The sequence below is a fragment of the Diabrotica virgifera genome, chromosome 8, assembly GCF_917563875.1.
Source record: "Diabrotica virgifera virgifera chromosome 8, PGI_DIABVI_V3a".
NCBI classification, from domain to species: Eukaryota; Metazoa; Arthropoda; class Insecta; order Coleoptera; family Chrysomelidae; genus Diabrotica; species Diabrotica virgifera.
Genome location: NC_065450.1, coordinates 184,361,771 through 184,389,638, shown reverse-complemented (window position 1 = coordinate 184,389,638; position 27,868 = coordinate 184,361,771). Strand labels below are relative to the sequence as shown.

Here is a 27,868-nt window from a genome sequence, read left to right as displayed (position 1 = left end):
GGGTTTTGGAAGGAAGCGTTTTGGTTTGAGAAGATTCATTCAAGTTGTGAGATTAAAGAATTCAAGTTTTGGACGTTGAAGTCAGAGGTTTGTTTGTAGCCTCGGGAAGAGACCGCTTATAGCGGTTTCTGAAGAGTTAAGTTGAAATTTTAGTTTGAGTGGAAGTTTTGATTGAGAACTTAAGTGAGAATGTAGCCGATTTCGAAGTTTTTATGAAGAAATCATGGCGTTGTCGCGTTCAGGCAAAAAGCTGGTTAGTTTTAGTGTGTAATACACTACACTGCCTAGGTCTACAAGCTTCGTAAGAGGTCAGTAATGAGCACTACTACAAGGAACCTAGTAATAACCAAGGTAAAAAAAACTATTGCATTTAAAAACACATGGCTTTGAGGGAATATTACTTCCCAATTTTATTCTGTAAAAACATATTAAATATTTAAGAGGATAACAACAAGCAGTTTTGACTATCTATTAAGTCTGCATATAGGACTTCTAATAATCATATCTAAATCCACTTTAGGTCCAACCAAGTCTCTAATATTATTAAATCCATATTTAATCATGGTTGGTCTCTCCAACGACAATCCCCAAGCAATCACAGAAACATCTTCAGGCAAGCCCATTGGGAGTAACATTTCTGGTCGGAATACTCCAGAATTACCAGTTTCTATCCACTTTCCAAGACCCGGATGGAAGCAGAAAATTTCCATACTAGGTTCGGTGTAGGGATTGTAGGCTGGTTTGAATTCCAGTTGGTCAATACCTAAAAAAATAAATATAGGGTGACTCAATGACGTAAAAAGTGACTTCAAGGTTACAGGCAAGATGATATGTTAATATTTTGTTATAAGACTTTTTATCAACAGAAGCTTGGATTATTTAGGTACTGTAATTTCACAATTTTAAGATAATAAAACAATTTTTCTATATTTGTGGTGGCTTATAGAGATAAGAGATTTAATATCCGATCTTGGAGTCAACTTCAGGAAAGAAGATAAATATAGTAACCAAAGTGCAACAAGTGGTGCATAGAAAACGTAAATGTCCGATTCATAGATGATTAGACAACGCAATATATACTGAAGTAAACACAATAGGTTGTCTTAACTGGAAAATCCAAACAACAATCTAAATATATTTTGAAAAAAAATTGAAATGATCAAAACTGAGTGTGGAAAAGACTTCGTGATAATTTCGTCTACTTATTGACTTTATATTACACCAAGAAGTGCGTGTACAATAAATATATTATACACGGCTCACTAAAATAATTAGTTACGCCCCTGTACTACTGATTACTTAAAATTCAAGTAGTATTTATGTAACCTTTCTGGAAACTCCAGGTTATTGTTGAGACTCGCATTTGAACCCCTCGCCGGGGCAGATCGTCAAAAGCTTCCTAACGAGAATCATCTCTAATCTATCGACGCTCCCGCTATTCGTAAAAAGGCCGCATTTTACCGGCTTTTTTTGCTATCGTTTTATACCGCTCAGATAATTCAATCTGCTCAGTATTATCGACGATGATTTATTTAGCGTATTAGTGAGTGCCTTACAAATGAACCAAATGGATTATGGAATTCAATCAGAGCTCTGATGTGACACGTCATCAAGGAATAAAACTGTAAGTACTCTACATGTATGTGAACATAACTTATTAGTCGTGATACTGTATGCATTTTGAACCATATACCTCTCGTAGCAAATATTCTTTGTGCCATTTATGCAGATAATACTTTAAATTACATATGAAAAATCGTTATCTACTCTTAACCAGCTTACCTATGGGAATATACTCTATAACCGTACAATAAGTATAGGTTACTATTGTTAAGGATACTTTACGTATTGCCTAAACATTTCTGTTCCATCGAGCCGTATCATATTAATTATTTATTAATTAAATCCTCAAGGTCCTTCGTATTTGCATATTTTGATAATCTCTATTCTGAGAATAACGGTTTTTCATTTATAGTGTCTTTCTGTTGCATTTGGAAATTTCCAAGCCACGCCGCCCCGGCACAAAAATAAAATATTCCTCTCTTTCTGCACTCAAATTCTCAGTATTTAACCCAGCACGTCTCTACAATAGCTGGTAGGTTGTTAAGCCCGGTCTACACGTGCAATTTCAGAAACTACTTGCTTTGTTCAAATAAAGGAGTCGTTTTGTTTGTATGAAAAAATATTTGCATATATTACATTATTTTATTTTCGTAAATATATTTTTCTGTTTATAGTATACAAAAAGTGTACTCATTTCTTGGCTGATAGTACGGGTGTTATAATTTTAACATTGTTTGTTCAACCTTTTGATTTAAATTAAATTTATAATTTTGAATCCGATTAAGCCTGGTTCACAGGTTACAAAAATTATTAAAAATAATTTTGTTTTCTTGCATAAATTGTAAGTTTTTGCTACATTTAGCTTCGCTTAAGCTCATTTTACACTTCTAGAAAACTATAGAAAATAAATAATTGTTTTTTCCTTCAATTTAATTAATTTAAATACTTGTTAAGGGTGTCTCACACTTGCTGAAAAATACCCATTTTGGAAAATTGCATATATTTTGAAATTTTATAGTTTTGCATTTCATATACTAATCTGCGCTCATACAGGGTGATACTATTAAGCCAATCTCACACTATTAAACGTGTAATATATAATATATTGTACATATTCTCTCATTTTCGCATCGATTTATAGGTTTAGACATTAGCAAATAATCTATCTAATCTCACATTCTCGCAACATGGCTGACCGATCAAAATATAACCGACAGAGGCTCACCGCAAAACTTGATATAACCAAGTTGGCTGATTCGGTTCCCACAACTCTTAATTCTCTAAACAAATATAAAATTCGTGAAATAATTTCACAACTCAAACATTCTTACGGACTTTTCCGCGATGCTCAAAATGTGCTGGAGACGATCCCCGAGGAACCTACCCCCTCTACTGATTCCTCTGTGGTTTTTGATAAATATTTGGATACAATTTCTCTATTGGAAGAAAGGTTAGAGGTCATTGAAAGTTCTAATGTGACTGCTACCCCCTCCCTCCAATTTGACCCTAATTCTTCTCTAACCTCACAGTCTATGGCTAGGCAACGAACAGTAAACCTCCCTCGTATTCAGTTAAAATCATTTAGTGGCTTAGTTACTGAATACAATTCATTCATTGAGACCTTTGATACAATAATAGGATCTGATACTACATTAAGTGATCTGGAAAAACTCATTTACCTCAAAAGTTTTCTAACTTCCGAGCCTTTGACGCTTCTCGAGCATATCCCACTCACAGGTGACAATTACAAAATAGCCCGGGATAACCTGACACAAAGGTACGCCAACTCTAAATCGCTTATCAAAACTCTCATCTCTCAAATTCTTGATGCGCCTCCTATTTCTGGAAACGCAAATCACTCACAATTAAGAAATTTTCATACGGTCATGTCAAATAATTTCAAGGCCCTATTGAACTTGAATAGGCCCCCTTCAGATCTCTTGCATTTACTTCTCATACATATCGCTACTCAGAAACTCGACGCACCTACCATTAGGGCTCTTGAGTTCCAATCCGGTGGTAGCCAAGCTACCCCTGATTTTGTCCATTTTCTAGGGGAAATCGAGACACGCGTTGTTCATCTTGAGAATATTCAATCTCAATCAAAACCAAAATCGACTACTACTTCCAGACACTCTTTACACCTAGCCTCAGACACTTCTACCAGTAACCTTTCGCCTCGCTTAGGTCCTAAGAAATGTTCCTATTGCAACGACTCTCACTCGATCTACTCTTGTCCTCAGTTCAAGCAGTTGAATTCTAAAGAACGTTTTAGTTTTGTCAAACAAAATAAATTTTGTATTAATTGTCTTGGGTCTCACATGCTCGATCAGTGTAAATCCAAATTCTCTTGCATAGTTTGTAAATCTCGTCATCACACGTTGCTCCATTTCGACAAAACGGGTCATAGTAACCCTTCCGCGGCTGTTGGCCAACACAACTCAAATAATCATAATAAAACCGCTATCTCAAATAACTCCCATACACAGGGTAATTCACAACAGGGGCCCTCACATGTTAGAGCTCCTGAAACGGAAGTTAATCTTCAAAATTCGACTCCACATTCAATGGCTCTATCTGCAGCCTCGCTTGATAATCATTTGGTGTTATTAAGCACACTCCAGGTCTATCTTGTCGCTCCTAGCGGCAAGAGGGTCTTCGCAAAGGCACTTTTAGACTCGGCCTCACAGGTTTCATTTATTAGTGCTGACCTCGTAAAGGAACTGTCACTCACCACTAGAGATGGAAAATTACGGATCAATGGAATTAACTCCACCTCATCCTCGTCTCAATCTATTGTAGATACAACAATTTTCGCTGTCGCTAACGACGTTCCTTTTGACATCTCGTGCTCTGTACTCCCAAAGATAACAAATCCGCTTCCTCAAATTTCTATTTCGGCGAGCAAACTAAACATACCCTCAGAGATACCATTAGGTGATCCGATGTTCCATGTAACATCCCCAATTGGTATCCTGCTCGGTGCAGACCTGTATAACGATATCATTCAACCTGAAATAATTCGTTTGGGAAAAGGTCTTCCCGTTCTTCAACGCACTCTACTCGGGTACACGATATCAGGGTCAGTTCCAGACTTTGCTCTTAAGTCGAAAAATACTAAAAAGGCTTTGGAATTTTATTCAAACTCTCTCGTTACTTGTTGTTCTCATAACACTCCTTCCGCCGTAAATGAGCCGGTAGTGTCCAACGAGGAACTATCCGATCATTTACAAAAATTCTGGGAGCTGGAAGAAGCCGCTCCTCAGAACACCGATCTCATTAAAGATCACCCCGCTGAAATTAATTTTGTAAAACATGTTAATGTTCTCCCCAATGGACGATATGAGTCCACACTCAATCTCAAACTCCCTATCGAAGATATAGACATGGGAAATTCGTTTCTCTCGGCAAAAAGACGTTTTCTCAGTCTCGAGAAACGTTTTCAACTCAACCCTGATTTATTGGAAAAATATCAGGACATTATATCGGAATATCTCAATAACGGACAAATAATTCAAGTGCCGTTAAAAATGCTAAATGACTCAGGTAAACCTAATTACTTTCTCCCTCACTTTCCCGTTTTCAAATCCAACTCTACTACTTCCACTCGTATAGTTTTCGATCCAAACAATAAATCGTCTACGGGAATCTCCCTCAGTGACGTCATAGACAAAGGTTATGTCGTCCAACATGAACTTTTTGACATTCTCGCTAAGTTTCGTCAGTTTAAATTCGCACTAGTAGGCGACATCAAGGCTATGTTCCTACAAATCGCCATTTGTCCCACTGAAACATTTCTGTTAAATTTTCTCTTTAGGGACAATATTCAGCAGCCTTTACGGTGCTATCAATTTCAAAGATTACCCTTCGGGCTCCCAAGTAGCCCATTTATCGCTCAAAGAGTTATCAAGCACATCGCTGACAACAACAAACATACCCACGAACTTGCTACTAGTGTTCTGCAAGAATCTATCTATATGGATGACCTGATCAGCGGTGCTGACAGTCTTCATGAATTAAGTTGTCTTTTCGAACAATTAACTTCTTTGCTAGAAACCCATGGTTTCCTCCTCCACAAGTGGAACTGCAGTTCTTCAGAATTTCTGTCTCAACACAATTTAAATCCCGTCTCTGAAGTCAGTCTTAACTTCACGGGATCTGATAAAGTCTTAGGCATATTCTGGGATTCAGAACGCGACCACTTTTCGTTTAAAACTCCTATCTTCAAATTGGCTAATGTTGTTACTAAACGTACTATTCTCTCCTACATTGCTACTTTGTATGACCCGCTAGGATGGTTATCCCCTGTCCTTGTGAACGCTAAGCTCTTGATACAGGAAATATGGTCCCAGAAATTGGACTGGGATCAACCCATTGACTCACCCATCATTATGAAAAATTGGCAAAACCTCTTATCGACATTCAAAACTATAGAAGAGGTCAAGGTACCTCGATGCTTACTTTTACAAAAGAAAGTTGTTGATGTTCAATTAATTATTTTCACCGACGCATCGGAAAAAATATACAGCACTTGTGTGTATCTCAAAGCGACATACTCAGACTTTTCTGTATCGTCGCGGCTTATCGCTTCTAAAAACAAAATTTCTCCGCTAAAAAATAAACTCACCATCCCCAAATTGGAACTTTGTGGAATAGTGTTGGGAGTCACTCTGGCTCATAGACTTTTTCACATCTTCAAGAAAAATTTGAGTATATCTTCATCTCATCTCTTTGCTGACTCTACAATTGCCTTGTCTTGGATACTTTCTAAAAAACACATTTGGAACATTTTTGTACAAAACAGAATTCAAAAGGTCAATTCCTTGTTGGAAACTTTTCCTTGTGATTTCCATTTCGTCAGAAGTCACGAAAACATCGCTGACCCCGCTTCCAGAGGGATAAATGTCTTTGATAATCCCCAGACCACCGAAGACTGGTTATGCGGACCTAGCTTTATTAGAGACAATCCCATCGATTTTTCTCTTCATCAAATTCCTCATTTTCAGGATGATCTTCCTGAATTAAGGAAGTTAGTTGTCTCAAACATAGCAACAAATCACGAACTCAACGACACCTTTGAAAATCTATTCGCTAAATCTTCTTCTTTTCGTAAAATTCAAAGAATTGTCGCTTATCTTTTTAGATTCATCAGTAATATTAAAAAGAAAATAAATAACTCTCCACGAGATACGGATATATTGACGCCACCCGAAATGGAGATCGCTGATCACGCGATCATCAGGTATATCCAAAGTATCTACTTTAAAAAAGAGATTCTTGAATTGAAAAATGCTAAACTCGTGACCAATAAAGCCATTCGTAAACTCAACCCCTTCCTACAACATAATGATGGGCTGATTCGTGTGGGAGGACGTCTCCGACACGCCCCCATATCGTATAATCAAAAACACCCCATTCTACTTCCTTCTAAATGTCGAGTTGTAGAACTAATCTTGACTCAAGCTCATCATAAGTTATTACATTCAGGCGCGCAAACAGTACTTTCGTATGTCAAAATGAAGTACTGGCCAATTGACGGATTAAGACAGATTAAACGCTTAATTCGTAAGTGTGTAAACTGTTTCCGATTCATGACACCCAATTCTGTTCAACAGATGGCAGATATGCATCCCGATCGTGTACTCCCCACTAGACCCTTCCAAGTCGTCTCAGTGGACTATGGGGGGTTCTTCTTAATTAAGTCCTCACATTTGAGGAAGGCACCGCTTTACAAAGCATACGTAGCCTATTTCATTTGCATGAGCACTAAATGTGTTCATATCGAACTCGTCACAGGATTAAGCGCAGAAGCCTATATTCTTACTCTGAAAAGGTTTATTGCCAGAAGATCCACGCCCAGTATTATTTGGAGCGACAATGCCACAAATTTCCATGGGGCAAAAAAATGAAATGCGCGAATTCTATGATTTTTTCTTAAATCAAAATAATTCGGAACAGATTAAGGAATTCTGTACTCAAAACTCCATAACTTTCAAGATGGGTGTTCCCCGCAACCCCCATCAATTCGGCCTCCATGAGGTAGGAATAAAGAGTGTGAAGTATCACCTCTATCGAATTATAGGAAATTCCCACTTCACCTTTGAAGTGTTTAACACAGTATTATGCCAAATCGAGGCTATTCTAAATTCGAGACCCATCACTAGGATGTCGTCTGACGCCAATGACTTCGCTTTCCTATCTCCAGCTCACTTCTTAGTTCAAAGAAGTTTAACCGCGCCCCCTGAACCAAGTGTTTCAGAGATACCTGAAAATAGGTTGAATCTTTTTCAGCGTATTAGTAAAATTCAACAGCAATTTTGGAAATTGTGGAAAAAAGACTATCTTTGCCTCCTGCAGCAAAGAAATAAATGGACCGACCCTACTGACCCTGTCAAGATCGGGGATTTGGTTCTGTTGAAGGAGGATGGTACTCCTCCACTCTTATGGCCAACTGCCAGGGTAATAGATGTATTGCCTGGTAAGGATGGTCTAGTTCGTACTGTCAAGATTCACACTACTCACGGTGATTTTCTTCGTGGTATTACGAAAATCGCTGTGATTCCCCTGGAAGATTAAAATCTATCCCTAGGGGGAAAACTTATCGTTTTCCTCCATTTTATCGTTGTTACCCCTTGTGTATATAAACTCTAATTTCTTCAAACATTTCTTATCGTTGTGCACATCTTTGCCAATCCCCTCTCTTCGAGGTGATATAGGCCATCTCTCTCGCCTGTCGCCCCCGGCAATATGTACAATAAATATATTATACACGGCTCACTAAAATAATTAGTTACGCCCCTGTACTACTGATTACTTAAAATTCAAGTAGTATTTATGTAACCTTTCTGGAAACTCCAGGTTATTGTTGAGACTCGCATTTGAACCCCTCGCCGGGGCAGATCGTCAAAAGCTTCCTAACGAGAATCATCTCTAATCTATCGACGCTCCCGCTATTCGTAAAAAGGCCGCATTTTACCGGCTTTTTTTGCTATCGTTTTATACCGCTCAGATAATTCAATCTGCTCAGTATTATCGACGATGATTTATTTAGCGTATTAGTGAGTGCCTTACAAATGAACCAAATGGATTATGGAATTCAATCAGAGCTCTGATGTGACACGTCATCAAGGAATAAAACTGTAAGTACTCTACATGTATGTGAACATAACTTATTAGTCGTGATACTGTATGCATTTTGAACCATATACCTCTCGTAGCAAATATTCTTTGTGCCATTTATGCAGATAATACTTTAAATTACATATGAAAAATCGTTATCTACTCTTAACCAGCTTACCTATGGGAATATACTCTATAACCGTACAATAAGTATAGGTTACTATTGTTAAGGATACTTTACGTATTGCCTAAACAGTGCGACTGTAACAAAAAGTGTATAAAAACAACTTTAATTACCTAATTTTTTGAAGAACTCTGCGAAAACGCCGATCAAGTCTCCAAGAGTTAAATTATAATCTGCTATCACTCCTTCCACTTGATGGAACTCCGCTAAATGTGTTGCATCTAAAGTCTCGTTCCTGAATACTTTATCTATACTGAATAGTTTTATGGGTTTGAATTCTTTCTGCTGGGCTACTTTGTACAACATTCTAGCACTAACTGCAGTAGTATGAGTCCTCAGTAAATTTTTCTGTGCTTCTTCAATCTGCCAGTCATAACCATACCTGAAAATAAAAAATTATTATTCAAATGGTCTAAAAAGCAACACTTTGAAGCTCAGAAACTCCGAAACAGTCGATTGGTTGAGGTAATCAACTTTTGATCAACATGACCAATAGCTTTGGTTTTAACAAATTAAATCTTAACTGTCTTTATTTAATTTTTATCTTATTTACTTACCCTTTTGACCCATACCCTCCTTTACTGTGAACTTTCTTTACCCTTTCCATGTAATCTGCAGGAAATTTAGTACTAATTCTCGGATTAGAGATGAAGAATGTGTCATGAGCATCTCTAGCAGGATGTTGCTGAGGTTGGAAGAGAGCATCAAAGTTCCAGAATGAATTTTCAATGTAATTATTAGTAGGCATTTCAGAGAATCCCATTTCTAAGAAGATTTGCCTGAATTCAGATCGAACTTTGAGCAACGGATGAAGATAACCGGAGCTTAAAGGTGCACCCAGTGCATCGAAGTTGTATTCTTTGAATTTCAAGTTTTTCCAGGCACCAGAGTTTATCATTTCACAAGTAAGATCTGTTTCTAGCTTGGTAAGAGTAAGACTAAATTCCGGTCCTTTCTTTAAATCAAAGCTTTTCACAACCACTTCTTGAATAAGTTTCCTCTTTTTATACTCCTGTTTTTCTTTATCTGATATTGAGGATATATCTTCAGACAAAATTTGTTTGAGATGTTCATGAACTACGTCTTTAATTTGAGGCACTTTTCTTTTCACCATTGGAGGTGTAACAGATTTATCTACTTCTACCCAACCTGCTGACATTGCTTTACTAAAACCTATTTTGGCATTTGGTAGTTTCATTACTTCAGCTTGAGGTAATCCATTTTCACCAAGACTATTATATATCATAGCTTCATAGCTGCCTAAAAATGAGAAAAAAGCATTTCTTTTATCAATAACTCTTAACTAAAGTAGTTTATTGTCAAGAATTCATCATTAACAGCAAACTTCAAGAAGCCACATATTGCACCCCAACTTCATTAGTGCCGTAACCCTGAAATCACAAACTTTTCAGGACAGCAAAAATAAAATATTATGTGAACTATTCATTTTTTTTCTCTGCAATTTCCTTATCTAAGTTAAACTGCACTTCTTGTGTTGATTATATGTCTAGCTATCTAATGCTACTAGTTATTTTTAGTCATTGACATTGCTTTACCCTAAAATTGCTTTACCCTAAAATTGACATTGCTTTACCACCAATATTCAAAATCCGCTTAGGGCATATCAAACTGTCATATCACAAGTTTTACTCGAGTAATTGTTCTTGGCTAACAAATGCATTAACAATCACATGTTAAGGCAATATTTAAAAATGAACCGTACTTATCGCACCTCCATTCTTGACATAAATAATTCATAAATTATATTTATTTATTTAGTACGGAATGTCCCCATTTTTACAAATAACAAAAATAAAGTATCCTAACCATAACACAAATACTAAACTAAGTATTAAATAATTAATAAATATTGTTAAACAAATGATTATAATTTAAGTAAATTAAAATTCCTGAAAATATTATTAAAATGAAAATCTCTGACAATTAAAATCAAATGAAATGAAGACTCCAAGGTAAAGGTCACTCATCTTTGATTCCTTACATACTCAGTCAGGCAGTGCTTAAATCTTACAGATCTTGTATCCACCAGATCATAAGATTGACTAAAGTCATTTCCCAGTGTCTGAATCCTGTTAATTGGAGATAATTTGCCATAGTTGGTGTGATAGTTTTATATAGAAAATATGGGCGCATGTCTCTAAGAATTCTAGTGCTACATCTAAAGTTGATAAGACTTAATAAATAAGTCGGTGGTATGGTCAAGTAGTTTATAGAGAAAAACTAAATCACGTTTAGTTCTGTAGTCTTCTAAGGAACTGATATTTAGCCTTGACCTTAATTCCGCCAAAGACATGTTCTTTAAGTTTAATCTATAAGCACAAATCCGTAGAAACTTATTTTGAATTTTTTCAAGAGTGTAAATATGGTTAAAATAGTATGGTGACTATACTATAGAAGAATAAGACAGGATGCTACGGACGAAAGTAAGATATAAAATTCTATATGTGGGTACGGAATGATCTCGAGAGTTTCTTGTGATAAAACCTAGATTACGGTATGCTTTATTTGACAAATTGTTAATGTGTGGGATAAATGACAAGGAACTGTGAAATAACACCCCCAAATCTTTTATTTCAGTCACTCTTGATAGAATGCTTGTATTAATGTGATAGTCAAACACAACATTATTTTTAGATTTGCTAAAGGATATAACAAAACACTTATCTTTATTTAACTGGAGACAATTGGAAAGAGACCAATTGTATAGAGAAGTCAAGTCTTCCTGGATCCTTAGACAATCAGACAGATTTGAAACTTTAAAATATAGCTTAAGGTCATCAGCAAATAGCAAAAACTGACAAACTTTTATTACCTCAGAAATATCATTAATAAACAAGTTACAGAGACACTATTCCACAATGAAGGCAACACCTAAAGGAATGTCAAAAAACAGATTGTCAAAAAACAGAAGGTCAAAAAACAGATTTTTCATTTTTTTGGGGTTACGGCACTATTTAAGTCGGGGTGCGATATTTAACTCCTAAAGAAATAAATACGATATATAAACTGTGTGAGGCAAATACCATACACAATTTTGTTTTCAGAATGCAGTGGGTATGAAAGAGGCTCTTTCAGCATGCAAGTGCTATTTCAACCATGTAGAAACGTAAATTTCAATATCTATTCATGCTTCCTTGATTACCAATAAATAAAGCGTTCCATACAGTAAAACATGACAAGCTGATGGGAGATATTAACAAATATTGAAATAAACATCAGTGATCTAAGAATTATTAGCAATCTTTATTGGAATCAAACATTGTCTATGGATACAGAGGCAGGAGAATCTGATATCAAAATCAAATGTGGGGTCTAAAACAGAAATGTACCTATATACTCTTTCAAGAAGCAGTAGCAGAAGCAGAGGATGTTGAAACCTAAATTCAAATTAACAGAAAATGTATAAATAACATCAGATATACAGACTACCTACATCATAGTATTTGCTGAGTTATGAAGCCCTCCAGGGATCCTCCTTATTGAATAGGATCACAGAAGTCAGAAATATGGACTTACACTAAACATTAAGAAAATAAAATGTATGATGATCTCTAAGAAGGAACAGCAATTTGGACCAATCAGTGTGAACAGTAAACAATAGAAAGAGTAAAAACATACATCTATCTACCTCAGTAAAAGTGTCAATGAAAATTGGGACCATTCTCTATAAATCAAATTTAGGATAGAGAAAGTAATATCTGCATTTCAAAAAAGGGCTAAGCTGTTCAAATGTCATGATTTATCAAGATCAGTAAAAATCAGGTGACTACAATGTTAGGTATATCTTCCCTATACTGTTGTATGAAGTCGAGTTGTGGATGCTCACAGAAAATTGCTGATGCTGCAAGAAAATTTAGGCTTTCGAAGTGTGGCTTTATCATCAAATCCTAAAGATATCTTATACTGACAACGTTTACTAATCAGGACATCTTTAAAATTACAAAAAGAAAAAGAGGTATTAACCACAATAAAAACAGCCAAAACTGAATACCTCAGTTACATCATGAGGAACAGAGGAAGATATGGATTCCTGCAACTAATTTTACAGGGAAAAGTAGAAGCAAAAAGCAAAAAAAGGAAGGTGAAGAATTTCCTGGTTGGAAAATATATGTACTTGGTTCAACACAACAACCACAAATTCCTTCAGAGTAGCAATGTGCAAAGTACAGATTGCCACGATGGTCACCAACATCCGAAGCAGATAGGCACTACAAGAATGAAAGGACTAAAGAAACGACTAGAGCCCAGGAAACTATAATAAGGTACAGTAGACTCGCGATTATCCGAGGTAACTGGGACTGTGACTACCTCGGATACGGAAAAACTCGGTTAACACTGACATTGGTTATATTGATAGAAAAACACGTGAATAATCATAACTGTGGATATTTTAATGACAAAATTAATACAGTACTGTCTATAAAAGATAAAAACATTTACCTTAATAATGTTAGTTTAAAAAAGTATTTGATTTTGCATAAGCTTTGCTCGTCTTTTTGATTTTGAGGCGGCGATTTTGAGGCGGCGATGTTGCGGCATGGTTGAAAATTGTAACTCGCCTGTTCTGACTTTTGCCTCGGTTAACCAAGGGGCTCGGATGACCGAGACTCGGATAATCGCGAGTCTACTGTAGTTGCAATAATTGTTACTTAAATAAAATAAACAATGAAGTATTTAGAATATCCTAAGGTTTACTTCTTATAACTTTTAAAACTTGATGCGGAATCAGGATATAAAGCATGGTGGAATAATGGAAATTATAATTTTTTGTAAAATTTATTAAAAAACTACCTTTTTCAGCTATTGTCTTTCCTTCTTCTGTAAGTTCAAGTTTTTTATTACTGACTGGCTCTGCTACAACTAAATCTCCATGGGCTTGAATACTTTTTAAGGCTCCAATAACTTTCTGATGGTCTTCGTTAAATGCGGAAGCTAATTTTAACGTATTAATATCTCCGTTATCGGATATATATTTTAAAATATTCTCAATTAACTGAGCCATGCTGACCTTATGTTAACTGAAAAGTATACAATGAAATCGTGTATTAAAATTACAAAGTATTGCATCAGTATTCAATGTATACTTACTACTAATAAGTTTTATTTTACCTGGTTTTAATAACGTATATATGAATACATAAATGTCCTAGTAAAAAATTTAAAAGAATTGCTCTTTTAAAAAGATCTGCTTTTCACAACATAACCTTAAATTAAAACGTCACCAAAATGAAAGTTTTTTTTGGTTTTTGAGTTGAGAGTTCGAGACTCGAGAGATTAATGAAAAAGAAGACGAAATATTTATTTAGGTTAACATTTTCAAAACAGGCCAGATTTAAAAAATCTGCATTTATTCTTTAAAAATGTTTTTAACGAATGTATTGTTAAAGAGAGTAAAAAGCAAGTGAGTTTTAATTAAAGTATTTATCATTATTATTAAAGTTTCTCAATTTCTGTACTTTCAATAATCTCTGACAATTATCTCTGACAATTATTTATGGTGCCTTTTTCTTAAATATTTTATTGTTTGGCGTATTTTTCTGTTATCTTCCGCTTTGTATTATTTACCTGAATGACAATTCTGTCTAATAATTCTTTTAGGGTTGGGCTTAGCTCATAACACTGCAGTTGATACACTTCCCTTCAATTATTATGGTACTTATTTTGGATTTTCATTTATAACTTTAATCAATGTTTTTAGGGGACATCCATAAACTACGTCGTTGAGAAGAGGGAGGGAGGGCTCGCTTATTTCGACGAAATATGGACAGCGTTATACATAACTCGACCAAGCGCCATTTCTTTAATATCGAGATAACAGCGGATTCTGGTGACACATAGCTAAAACTATCTTGGAAAAAATCCCTGTTATTGTCACGTTAAAGGTTACTAAGAAAAACAAAATTAAACCAAGCGACATTAATCCACTTACTATTAAGCGACCATGAAGCAACCAAGAGACGAAAAACTTTGAAGCCATTTATCTCAAAACTATGTTTTGGCGCTTGGCTGTGTTATGCATAACGCCATCCATATGACAGGGGGTGGGGGGGTATGAGTGCACATTGATGTCCTTTAATATATTGGTATATTTAAATTTGTCGCTATTGTCTCTATAAATATAATTTTTTACTAGCTTTTAACAGCATTAAAGTATCAGATATTCATATAAAAACGTATAGTTTTTGAAATGAAATTGAAAATAAAACAAAACGTTTACGAATAAATACACCTTTGTTAAAATTAAAAAGAATTCTCTTATAGATACTTTTATCGCATACATTTCGTTTTTATCAGTCACAGCCTTAAAATAATATTAGGTAGCACTTTTGTACAGGACAACAAACAATAAGACATTGTTCTTTGGGTTTAAAGAAGCGCTTCTATATATACAGAACAACCTCTGGAAGCAAACAATATTAAATTGTTAATTCATTTATGTGCTGCATACTGTGTGTGAAAAAATAGTTCTGAAAGAATGAATGGAAATAAAATATTGTGTTCTATTTAGTTAGTAAGTCGTACTTATATTTAGAGAAGATTTATACGCAAAATCTTGTTCCAATGCTATTTAAATGCATTCATTTTTTTTTCAAATACTCAGAAAACGAATAAAAATTTTTGAAAAATTTAAACGCAGATTGAGAGATTATATTATTACTGATGCCCAAAAGTTTCTGAAAACATCTATAATGTTTATTTTAATAAGTTACGGGGATAAAAAAGAGAATATCGTCGGTATACTACGAAAACCAGATAAATGTCGAAATACCGAAATTGAGAAAAAACGGTTTTAAAGTTTAGTGCTTTATTTTGAATTAAACGTACCAGTTGTGTTTAATATTCGATATGCTAGTGAAAGATGCATATACCAGAAATAATATTCTATCATATACTTAATTATTCAAGCATAGTATAGGTACAGGACGAGTCAACTGTCATGTGAGAGCAACTGCTAGTGAATGAGCAAACGAAATGTCGGCAATCGACACATTATTTGGCATACTTATTCATGTCCTTTGTTAGGTTACCAGGTTATCTGACAACTGGACTGATAGGTGTATTTGCTATTCCTGCGAATAACGCAAATATTGACAAATGAACCCTCCACACTTCATCCTATGAGGGCGAATAAGGCTCATAACAAATGAGGGGCATAGAATCAAAACTCGCTTTCTCCAAAATTTTTGTTTGTCACAAATCGCTAAAAACTTATAAAAAAACAAGCCATTACAGTTAGGTATCACACGGATTTGTTTCATGTTGTAGAATTTAACCATAGAAATTGATATTACATAATGAGTGAAATCCAACTTTCGTAATTGGCATTTTTGTTTGGAGATAGCGAGTTTTGAAGCAAAGTTTTGGAGAAAGCAAGTTTTTAAACAAACTCATTAGGAGAAAACAAGTTTTGAAACAATTCCCTTTTTTGGAGATGGAATTTTACAACTTTTGTTTTTGGCTGATTTTAATAGAATAAAGTAAATATAGTATTTTTACTACAAAAGCAAGATTACGTAGGTCAAAATTTTTGAGCACTGTCAAAACATTAGAATGTGACTTTTCATCATGGCCACATTTATGTCATTACTTGTCAGAGAAATTTTTCTTTGTTTTTGTTTACTATAAAAATAATATCCATAATTATTTATTCTAATTAATGATGTCAATTGGTTTTCATTACTTGCCGAAATATATTAATTAGCAACAGTATTATCATAGTGTAGGTATAATCATTAAAATAGATTATTTCAGAGCTCACAGCATAAATTGACCGCAACCAGCAACACTGAACTGTCATTTGCGATTGAATGTATGAGTAGTGAACGAATGTCTAAAATATTTAACTAAAATTATTATTTTTTGGAATATTGAACTTAAATAATTGTTTTAGAAGATTTATATTATTGATGATAATAAATGTTTTTGGTTATTTAATTAATATAATTCTAAAATTCTCAATGTAATCGCGATTACGTTTTTTTTTATTAATACCATGTGGGTGCTTATACAAGATCGGGCAGTTCCGTGTTGGTGTCGTATTTTAGCTGTGCTACACAAATTTCAATTCTAGAGTTGATGTTATGGAATATCATTATTTTCGTTAACATTAACAAATATTTTGGCATATGATTAATATATTTCGGCAATTGATGAAATCCGATTGACATCATTAATTAGAATAAAGAATTATAGATATTATTTTTATACTAAACAAAAACAAAGAAAAATATCTGACAAGTAATGACATAAACGTGGCCATGATGAAAAGTCACATTCTAATGTTTTGACAGTGCTCATACGTCAAAAATTTTGACCTACGTAATCTTGCTTTTGTAGTAAAAATACTATAGCTTGATAGTGGTACAACAGATCTTATCAGTTCCAATGACTGTATAGTTCTTGGAAGACCATGCCTAAAATCCGTAATTTTCTCAACTTACAGGTGTTTTTTCTTCTTTGTTTTTTCCCATTCATTTTGCATCGGTGTTCTTTTCCTTGTCTTTTTTACCAGGTCATACAGGAGTCACTTTCAGGAGTTCACAAAAGAACAAGGTTTGTGGCGCAGGCGTTACAACTTTGAGTTGTATAGAAATTTTGGAGAACCTGACGTTGTACAATTCATTAAGGTAGCACGCTTTAGATGGATAGGTCATGTAATCAGGCGAGAGGAAGATGCCATAGTCAGAAAAGTTTTTGACCGAAGAGGGCCGATAGGACAACGAGCAAGAGGAAGACCGAGACTTAGGTGCCAAGACAACATAGAAACTGATTTAAAATCTATTGGAATTAAAGCATGGAGAAGAGTTGCCAGAGACAGGGGCGAATGGAGGATTATTCTGAAGAAGGCTTTGGCTCATAAAGAGCTGTAACGCCACTGATGATGATGATGATACAGGAGTCACTTGAACATCCATTATGAATAAAGGAAAAATAATACTGTAATACTAAGTACTTATTTTAAAAGGAAAAACTATGCAAATACACTCCTGGCCAAAAAAAATGGGTCATTTTTGATGTCTCGAATCTCCTAAACCTGTTGTCCGATTTTAGTGATTTTTTTAATATGTTATAGCCTTATTCTCTAAGAATATGGATGTACTAGTGTTGCTGAACATGTAAATGTCATTGTATACCGGGTGTAACAATAATACTGTTTTTCATGAAAGTGGAATATTCTGGCATTTAAAAAATATTGAAATTAAAACTCAATTGTAGCCTTCGCCTTTCTTAACATTCTGCGATTTGACTCATTCACTTATGTTGGATAATAAAAAAGTTAGGTACTTTGACAACTAGCCATGTTCTTCATCAATACAGAGTGTTTCTAAATAAGTGCGAGAAACTTTAAGGGTTAATTCTGCATGAAAAAATAATGACAGTTTGTTTACAAGGATGTTGAATTTTTTCTTACAAACTGATAGTTTATTGCTATAAAACCGGTTGAGATATGCAAATGAAATTTGGTAGGTTTTAAGAGGTAGTTATTTCACATTTTTTGACATACAACTAAAAATTTTATATTCGCCATTGGCGTGCATACAGGTAATATGACCCGTATGCACGCCAATGGTGAATATAAAATACATAATTGTACGTCAAAAAATGCGCAATGACTGCCTCTTGAAACCCACCAAATTTCATTTGCATATCTCAACCGGTTTTAAAGCAATGAATAAATCGTCAGTGTGTAAGAAAAAATTGAACACCCGGTATCTCGGAAACGAAGCATTTGCAGACATATGTTTATAAATCAAACGGTCATTATTTTTTCATGCAGAATTACCCCTTAAAGTTTGTAGCACTTATTTAGAAACACCCCCTCTCGATGAAGAACATGGATGGCTACTTGTCAAAGTACCTAACTTTTTCATTATCCAGCATAAGTGAATGAGTCTAATTTCAATATTTTTTAAATGCTAGAATATTCCACAGGGTGTTACGAACTTTCAGGAAAAAACACAGTATTAGGGTTACACCCTGTATACAATGACATTTACCTGTTCAGCAACACTATTACTATATCTGTAGTAGAGAATAAGGCTATAACATATTAAAAAAATCACTAAAATCGGACAACAGGTTTAGGAGATTCGAGACATCAAAAATGACCCATTTTTAAGGTGTCCCGGTTGTTTTGGCCAGGAGTGTAGTTAGTATAAGTTAATAGCTAATAAAACTAGTAAACAAAAACTGAAGTTGCATTAGACAAATAAAGTGATTAAATCTGTGTGAGTCCTCTCCACTCACTTTACACGCCTCCTATTGGTCGGTTGGAGAAAGACGGGCTCACGTCGAACTGTCATAGGAGAAAGACGGGTTTGATTTAATAGTCTACTTTTAACATTAAATTTATATTAGATACAGCTAATTTTGAGTCAAATTAGTTCTGGATTCGTGTAGGGTGCAACAAACAGATTCAGAAAATATAAACAACTCAATTTCGGCCATGGATTTTTGATTCTATACCCTTCACATAGCACAGCAAAGTGTGGTGCTGCCATTAGTTTTTATTTAATATTGCATTAATGTCTTTATTTTGTAGACAAATTATGGTTCAAATGGAGAGTGTTGTAAGTGGTCACACATTTAATAAAATAAGAGATAGGTTAGCAGATAAACTAGAAGTCATCAGATTTGATCCATATAGTAAGTATTAAATAGTGTAGTCCACACTATATTATTATTTTTTTCAAATACCATGAGAAAACTGTTGTCTCATGCTAGAATAGAGATTTAAAATTTCCGGAAAAATTGGGTGCAGGAAAAAACCTGTTTTTTTCCGGAAAAAAACAGGAAAAAATGGAAAAATACGGAAAAATTGAGATTTGTTACAATATACTAAACAAATTCTGCATCCCGTATCAAAATCGATAAATTTAGTAGAATTCTATAGATCTATATTATCAGAAGGGCCTTTTGTATTTAAGTAGGTATATAAAAGGCGCAATATTAACAAATCGTCGGTTCCCTGCGAAAAGTCACTAACTGACATTTTACTGTTTTCGAGATACATTAATTTGAAGTAATAATTTAAATTTATAAATTAACCGTTGACAAAATATTTTCCATATTTATTGTTTCTAGTGACGCTGCAATAAGTGAATAATGAGTGTTATGTATAATCCGAGAGTAGTTAGTAATACGTCTGATTTTTGGCAAAAAAGAGCAGTTAGTGATTTTTCCCAAATACTAAACAGAGCTCATAAGCTAGTAATGATTTATTAAAAATAAAGACAATATTATTATTATATTTATTATAGTTATAACAAGTTAAAATGAGTTGTTATTCTGATGTGGCTTCTTCATCAACAGCTGGTTCCTGTGTTAAATCTGGTACATTCGCTGTTGCTAAGGAAGCATACCAGGCATGAAGTTCCTGAGGTATTACTTCTTTCTTGCAAAGTTGTAACAAATCCTTTTTTTTAATGAACTGATCGAAATAGGGTGCTGATATGCTTTCTTAATTTCGGTAACATAGGGTTGACGACCTTTTTCACTTACATTGAGTTTGACGTAAGGTCCAATGTACCCATATCTAAACTATATAACTGCATAAATTGTAAATACACAGTTTACGGCTGTAATATAATAAAGATACATTTCCTGAGGGTATCTGAAGAACAGCTTGCATATTAAATGTTGCTGACATAAATGTAGCATCTTCTTGTGACCTAATTTTGTCATTGGCTTTTGCCTCATATGCTGCTTCTTTTCGTTGAATATGCTCATTAAAGCGCTGTTCTAGCTCTTCTGTTAGTTCTCCTGCTAATTTTGCCTCAGAAACTTTATTACACAAAGGACACTGGTCTTTCTTTGGTACAAATAATGACAAATTGTACGATTCACAAAAAACTTTTCGGTATACTGAATGACCCACTGGAACTTTATTTTTTTCATCACATAATGTAGTATAGAGTGAGTACATTTTGCGAATAGATAACTTAGAGTCCAAGTAGTGTCTCTTTGTACTTTTCCTACAGTAAGTAGTGCGACTCCATTGAAGGAAACATATTAATATGTTCTTTTGACAAAGTCAATATGCGACTTTGGTTTTATCGTTGTGTAGAGAACACTATTGTGGCAAAAGTCACTAACTGCCATTAGTGATTTTTTAACATACAATATTCCCTATAATATATTATATTATAACACATTGATCTTATTGGAAAAAGTCGTTAATTCCGTTAGTGAATTTTACCAGTATATTTTTGTTACATGTCAAATAATGATTAATACCAATTTTAAATTACTATGTTCTGTTCAGTTTTGCAGTTGGTGACTTCTACAGATGAACAAACTGCCCACAGTAGACCACTAGATGTAGTTAAGTAAATTTCACACAAAATGTCAGTTAGTGACTTTTCGCAGGGATACGACGAAATATTCCCCAACAAGTTAACCAGACTACAGACTAGTTCTCTTATCGAAAGCTTGCTAAAATACAGTCGGAAAAATGAAAGAATACCCATGAACGGACATATAAAACACGCTGTATTTTCCTGTCACCGTGTCACAAAGAAAATTGCCCAGCGCAAGTACATGTAATAATAATTATTACATGTACTTGCGCTGGCCAATTTTTTGTATGACATGGTGACAGGAAAATACAGCGTTTTTTATATGTTTGTTCATGGGTATTCTTTCATTTTTCCTACTGTATGTATGTTGAAAAACGCTACGAATTTTGTTCTAAGCTGATTCACTTTGCAGCCTCTTGATGCTCGCTTTAAAGAAGAATAATTGAATGAAGACCAACTAATGGAAGCCATAGACTTCATTTCTGAAATGGCTTGTTCACTAAGGCCCGGTCTTTTCACCTCCAAATAACTAGTTATCGGGAAGTTTATTTGACAGATTTACATGTAATCTGCCGGATAAACTTCCCGATAACTATTTATTCGGAGGTGAAAAGACTAGGCGTAAACCTAGATGTAGGGAAAGTGGTGGCAAATCTAGCCCAATTTAGAACAAAAACTGGATTTTTTAGTCGAAATTCTTTATGGGATAGTGCAAATATGTAATACTAATCCCGTTATATTAGTCCGTTCTTTAACGGTAAAATATTGCAAAATCTCTAAATTTTAAAGAACCGCTTGGATTGACATGAAATTTGGCATACACACAGCTAACAAGTCAAAGAAAAAAAGTGATATTGTGCCGATATGTGCTTTTGCCCTGGGGGTGGTTTTCATCCCCTCTTGGGGGTGAAAAAATATTCGTCCAAAGAAAGTCGGGAAATGGATAAACTGGCTAATTTTAAGTAAGTTTTGTTCCATAGAGTTTTTTCACTAAGTCAATACTTTTCGAGTTATTTGGCAGTGAATATGTTCATTTTTTCAACAAAATAACCACGCTTTTAGACGGTTTTTCGCAAATAACTAAAATAGTAAGTATTTTGTCGAAAAACATTCTTAGCAAAAATATAGCCTGTAAAAAAATAAAAAAAAAAAATGGTGTATACAGGGTGCGCCAGACCTCTGGTCTTCTTTGATTACGGCTAAACTATGAGATATACAAAAAAATGTTTATAACAAAACTAATGTGTATCAAAGAGGTCTATAATTTAAAATTATTTTCAATTATACAGGGTGAGTCAGAACGACGGTATGAACCAAAGTTGTATTTTTTTAAATGGGACAACCTGTATATTAAATCATTTTTGAATATATTATTTAAAAATATGAAAAATTTGTATAAGTTCTTATAGGTCTAAAGTTAATAATTTTCGAAATATTTACATTTTTATTGAGAAAAATGGTAATATTTATAGGGTTGTGGATTATGTTTCCAAGGAAATAAAAATTTGGGTGATAGGTCAAAGTTTTTAAAATATAGTGTTATTTTTAAATAATTTAATATTTTTTACTTTTAGCCATAAAATATACAGTGTGATCACTATTTGCAAATACAAAATTTTCTCATTTTTTTTAAATGGGACACCCTGTATATTACTTTTGCGTTTTGTAGTAAATATTACAACCTTTCTTTTGGTATAAGGTTGTATGTACCTAGCATGTTTCGTTTTGTAGATATTTAAAAAAAAACTATAGATTTTACGTGTTTGCGGATTTTTTATTTAAACATTTTTTTGCAAAAAAAATAATTATTATCTGGTTTTAGAAACATGCACTAAAATAGAAAATATGAAGATAAAAACGTAATTAAAGATTAAAATAAATCATATGCTAGTACAATTCAATTGAATTTAATAACTTTAAATTATTTTACAAAAAATATTTTACCATATTAATGAATGCATAAATTAGTTACTAAATTAAATAAACAACCAAATTTTAAATCAACCGTAGTAATTTTTCTACTACAGCAACTTTCCTGTACCAAATTAATTGTTAGTTAAATTGTATTTAGTTAAACTTTTAATTTACCTTTTAAATTTACTTACATACATCTTGAGAATATAAAAATTATTATAAAGTATGCTTTGAAACAAATGAATGTTAAATGTATCATCCAAATTATTTATTAATATAAATAGTATTTACTGGTGTCACAAAAACTGGGAATACTTTTGTAGTTGAAATTTTTGTAACAATTTTTTTTATTTTAAATTTTAATTTTTTAACCGAAACATTTTTGGATATGACATTTGTTTTGGGCGAAACCATTAGAAATTATTACCAGATTTTGTGACACGAGTAGGTATATAGATACTATTTACTTCTTAATATACTTCCATAACGTTCATTTGTTTCAAAGCATACTTTATACGTTCTCAAGATGTAGGTAAATTAAAAAGTTATTAACTGATCTTACTCGTAAATACTATCTTACTCGTAACTAACAATTAATTTGGTATAGGAAAGTTGCTGCGGTAGAAGAATTACTACGATTGATTTAAAATTTGGTTGTTTATTTAATTTAGTAACTAATTTATGTATTCATTAATATGGTAAAATATTTTTTGTAAAATAATTTAAAATTATTAAATTCAATTGAATTGTACTAGCATACGATTTATTTTAATCTTTAATTACGTTTTTATTTTCATATTTTATATTTTAGTGTATGTTTCTAAAACCAGATTATAATTATTTTTTTTGCAAAAAAATTTTTAAATAAAAAATTCGCAAAAACGTAAAATCTATAGTTTTTTTTAAATATCTACAAAACGAAACATGCTAGGTACATACAACCTTATACCAAAAGAAAGGTTGTAATATTTACTACCAAACGCAAAACTAATATACATGGTGTCCCATTTAAAAAAAATAAGAAAATTTTGTATTTGCAAATAGTGATCACACTGTATATTTTATGGCTAAAAGTAAAAAATATTAAATTATTTAAAAATAACACTATATTTTAAAAACTTTGACCTATCACCTAAATTTTTATTTCCTTGGAAACATAATCCACAACCCTATAAATATTACCATTTTTCTCAATAAAAATGTAAATATTTCGAAAATTATTAACTTTAGGCCTATAAGACCTTATACAAATTTTTCATATTTTTAAATAATATATTCAAAAATGATTTAATATACAGGGTGTTCCATTTAAAAAAATACAACTTTGGTTCATACCGTCATTCTGACTCACCCTGTATAATTGAAAATAATTTTAAATTATAGACCTCTTTGATACACATTAGTTTTGTTATAAACATTTTTTTGTATATCTCATAGTTTAGCCGTAATCAAAGAAGACCAGAGGTTTGGCGCACCCTGTATATCACGTCTCTACACCTAGTAGAAGCAGAGTTATAGCTAATGAAAAATAGGTTCATATTCGTCAAATTCCAAATGGAATACTTTAACGTGAAATAACCAAAAATGAAGCACATTTCGGGAAAAACTCACTACAACTGATTTAAAGTGTTTAAAAAAAGCTTCATTTTTGTTTTATAAAAAAATTTCTAGCATCAAAATTAAACAAGTTACGCTCAAAATAAAGTTAGTTCCTTTTGGTTTTGGTAAAAAAATCGAGAAAATCACCCCCTAATTAGTATCTTAAATGAACTTAATCGTTACGACTTCACAAGTTTCTTGACTCGTTTATATATTGTTTATATGATTTGTAAGTTTCATTGGTTCAAAGTCCTTATTATTGAAAGGGCTGTAGTTAAAAGGGGTTGAACGAGTCACTGATCACTAATGTATGCAAATTTAGAAACACCAAATCTTAATCAATTTTTGTCTAACAGAAAAACAAAAAAATACATGATATTCAGAAAAGCAAATCTGAATTTTTTTTGTTTTTCGAGATTTTTGGTATCTCTAACAATTTTTAAGTTATTTTGAAAAAAAGCATATCTTTCAAAATTTAAATTTTTAAAAATTATACTTTGAAACCAAATTTTTTCAAAAATAAGCACTTTGAATCGATAAAACTTACAGATCATATAAAGACAACATAAGTAAAATAATTTGTGGAGCGGTAACGATTAATTTCATTTAAGTTGCTAATTAGGGGGTGTTCTTCCCGATTTTTTTTTTGCAAAAACAAAAGGGACCAACTTTATTTTGAGCGTTACTTGCTTAAATTTAATGCTAGAAACTTTTTGTAAAAACAGAAATAAAGCTTTTTTTAAACACTTTAAAAAAGTTATGATGGGTTTTCTCCAAAAAGTGCTTAATTTTTTGGATATTTCACGTCGAAATATTCTATTTGAAATTTGGTGAATGTGAATCTATTTTTCATTGGCTATAACTCTGGTTCTATGAGATCCAGAGACCTAACGAGGACACCATTTTTTTACTTTTTTATAAGCTACATTTTTGCTAAGAACGTTTTTTTCGACAAAATACTTACTTTTTGAGTTATTTGCGAAAAACCGTCTAAAAATGTGGTTATTTTGTCGAAAAATGAACATATTCACTCGCAAATAACTCGAAAAGTGTTGACTTGTCGAAAAAACTCTATAGAACAAAAGTTACTTAAAATTAGTCAGTTTACGCATTTCCGGACTTATTTTGGACATATATTTTTTCACCCCCAAGAGGGGGTGAAAGTCACCCCCAGGGCAAAACCACACATCGGCACAATATCACTTTTTTTCTTTGACATGTAAGCTATACGTATGCCAAATTTCATGTCAATCCAAGCGGTTCTTTAAAATTTAGAGCAAAAACCGTGAAAGAATGGACTATATGGTAGCAAGGTTTATGTACATCGCAGCCACTTATGCCAATTGCCTCCCGAATTTTAAATGGACCTCCATCTTCCGCCTCTTCAGAAAGAAACTGGTCTTTATACGGTCTCATATATACAAGCAAAAAAATATGTTATCACAGGATAGAAATAAGTTGTTGCTATTCATTTAAATTTGGTTATAAACGAAAAACAGATATTTATTTACGATGCTAGACTAGATCCACTTTTAAAAGAGACTGACAAAAATCATGTTGTGTTATCCATTCAGGATGGTGAAGCGGAGATCGAGTCTGAATCAGATGCTTGGTCTGAAGATTCAGATTCAGACTCAGATAAAAATATACCACTGAGCAATTTGGTTAAATAATGTGCTTTCTACTTTTGAAGTTTCGGTTTTGACACTTACAATTAAAGTCTCTTAGTTTAAGTACACTTAATTCTCAATTAAAAAAAATTTTTAAATTTCCCCATTTTTTCCAATGGTCTGGAAAAAACATGATTTTTTCCTAATTTTTCCCGTTTTTTTTTCGGTATGTTAATTCTCTATGCTAGAAATAAAAGTATGTATATCAATTTCAATGCCCAAAAGATGTCAAAATCATTGCTGCCTGTAAAGAAAATTGAGCAGGACTAAAGTATATCTTCATGAAGATCATGATAACATCAAACAATATCAATATTTTAATTACCAAACATCAAATTAGAAAAATTGAAAAATGAATCCGATACAGGGTCATTTTCAAGCCGGTTCTGGTTTAATCTCCCTACGTTGTACCTACATATTTTTTTCATTCTTTGATGTAGCTTTATGATACTATCCAGTATTTACAGGAAGTGAACCATTAAACTACATCAAATAGATTTTCTTTCTGGGTAATACTCCTATGATATTCATATATTTCATTGTAACAATGTCTTTAACTTCCAACTCTATAATTCAGTCAAATCAGGCAAAGCTGTACATTAGCAAGAACAAAATTGATTATCTGATTGAATAAAGTGAAAACATTGTATATAAATTTAATTGAACACATTGTATATAAAGTTTACCTTATCATATTATATGCATAAACATTGGTTAGATTACATGTTCAGTGTTGTACATTATTTAAAAAGTTTTCTTTAGGTATTAATATATTTCATGTTTCTTTTCAGTTATGCAAGAGTGCTTATATAAAGAAAAGAAGAAAGTACGAAGTATGTAGTCTAACTTGTAGATCTTTTTTATTTGTTTAGTGTTATTTAGTGTTAAAATAAATTATTTTGATTGATACAGTGTTATTATTTAATATACATACAGTCGAAAAAATGAAAGATTACCATGAACGATTACATCAATCACTTATTTTGTATTTGCTGTCTTTTTCTATAAATAACAAACGTTTATACATATTAATCATTTTATGTACAGTCGGAAAAATGAAAGATTACCAATGAACGATCACATCAATCACTTATTTTGAATTTTTGCTGTCTTTTTCTATAAATAACAAACGTTTGTTTCGGGCTGCAGCCCAAACGGGCCTCCTACCCATTGCAGGCGGTTTCGCTTAATTATAATGGTAATTTCTTTTCCACCAAACATATGCTTGTAAATACCCTGCAGTTCAAAGTTATATCTACGCCTTAATATTCCGTTCTCACAGACCGCTCCGAATATCTTGCGTAGCACCTTTCTTTCAAAAATCGATAGAGCGGATTCATCCGTTTTCGTTAGCGTCCATGCCTCTGATCCATATATGAGAACGGGGATTATCAATGTTCTATACAGCCATATACGAGTTTTTTGAGACAGACGTTTGTTAGCTAAGTACTTTGATAGACCATGCTAACACCTGTTTGCAATTTTATTATTCGCCTTTT

The 27,868-nt window shown here is 33.1% G+C and overlaps 2 protein-coding genes across 2 annotated transcripts; one reads left to right on the top strand and one right to left on the bottom strand.

Annotated features, from left to right (window-relative positions):
• Nucleotides 1-369: 369 nt before the first annotated feature.
• On the bottom strand, nt 370-14,143 carry LOC114337484 (phenylalanine--tRNA ligase alpha subunit). Its single transcript, XM_028287930.2, has 5 exons — nt 13,997-14,143; nt 13,679-13,905; nt 9,424-10,126; nt 8,980-9,248; nt 370-763 (listed from the first exon to the last, which is right to left on the bottom strand). Exons 2-5 carry the CDS (start codon nt 13,887-13,889, stop codon nt 465-467), a joined length of 1,482 nt encoding a protein of 493 aa, XP_028143731.1. The 5' UTR covers nt 13,890-13,905; nt 13,997-14,143; the 3' UTR covers nt 370-464.
• On the top strand, nt 14,116-27,276 carry LOC114337485 (39S ribosomal protein L33, mitochondrial). Its single transcript, XM_028287932.2, has 3 exons — nt 14,116-14,288; nt 19,431-19,534; nt 27,161-27,276. Exons 1-3 carry the CDS (start codon nt 14,248-14,250, stop codon nt 27,208-27,210), a joined length of 195 nt encoding a protein of 64 aa, XP_028143733.1. The 5' UTR covers nt 14,116-14,247; the 3' UTR covers nt 27,211-27,276.
• The last annotated feature ends 592 nt before the right edge of the window (nt 27,277-27,868 follow it).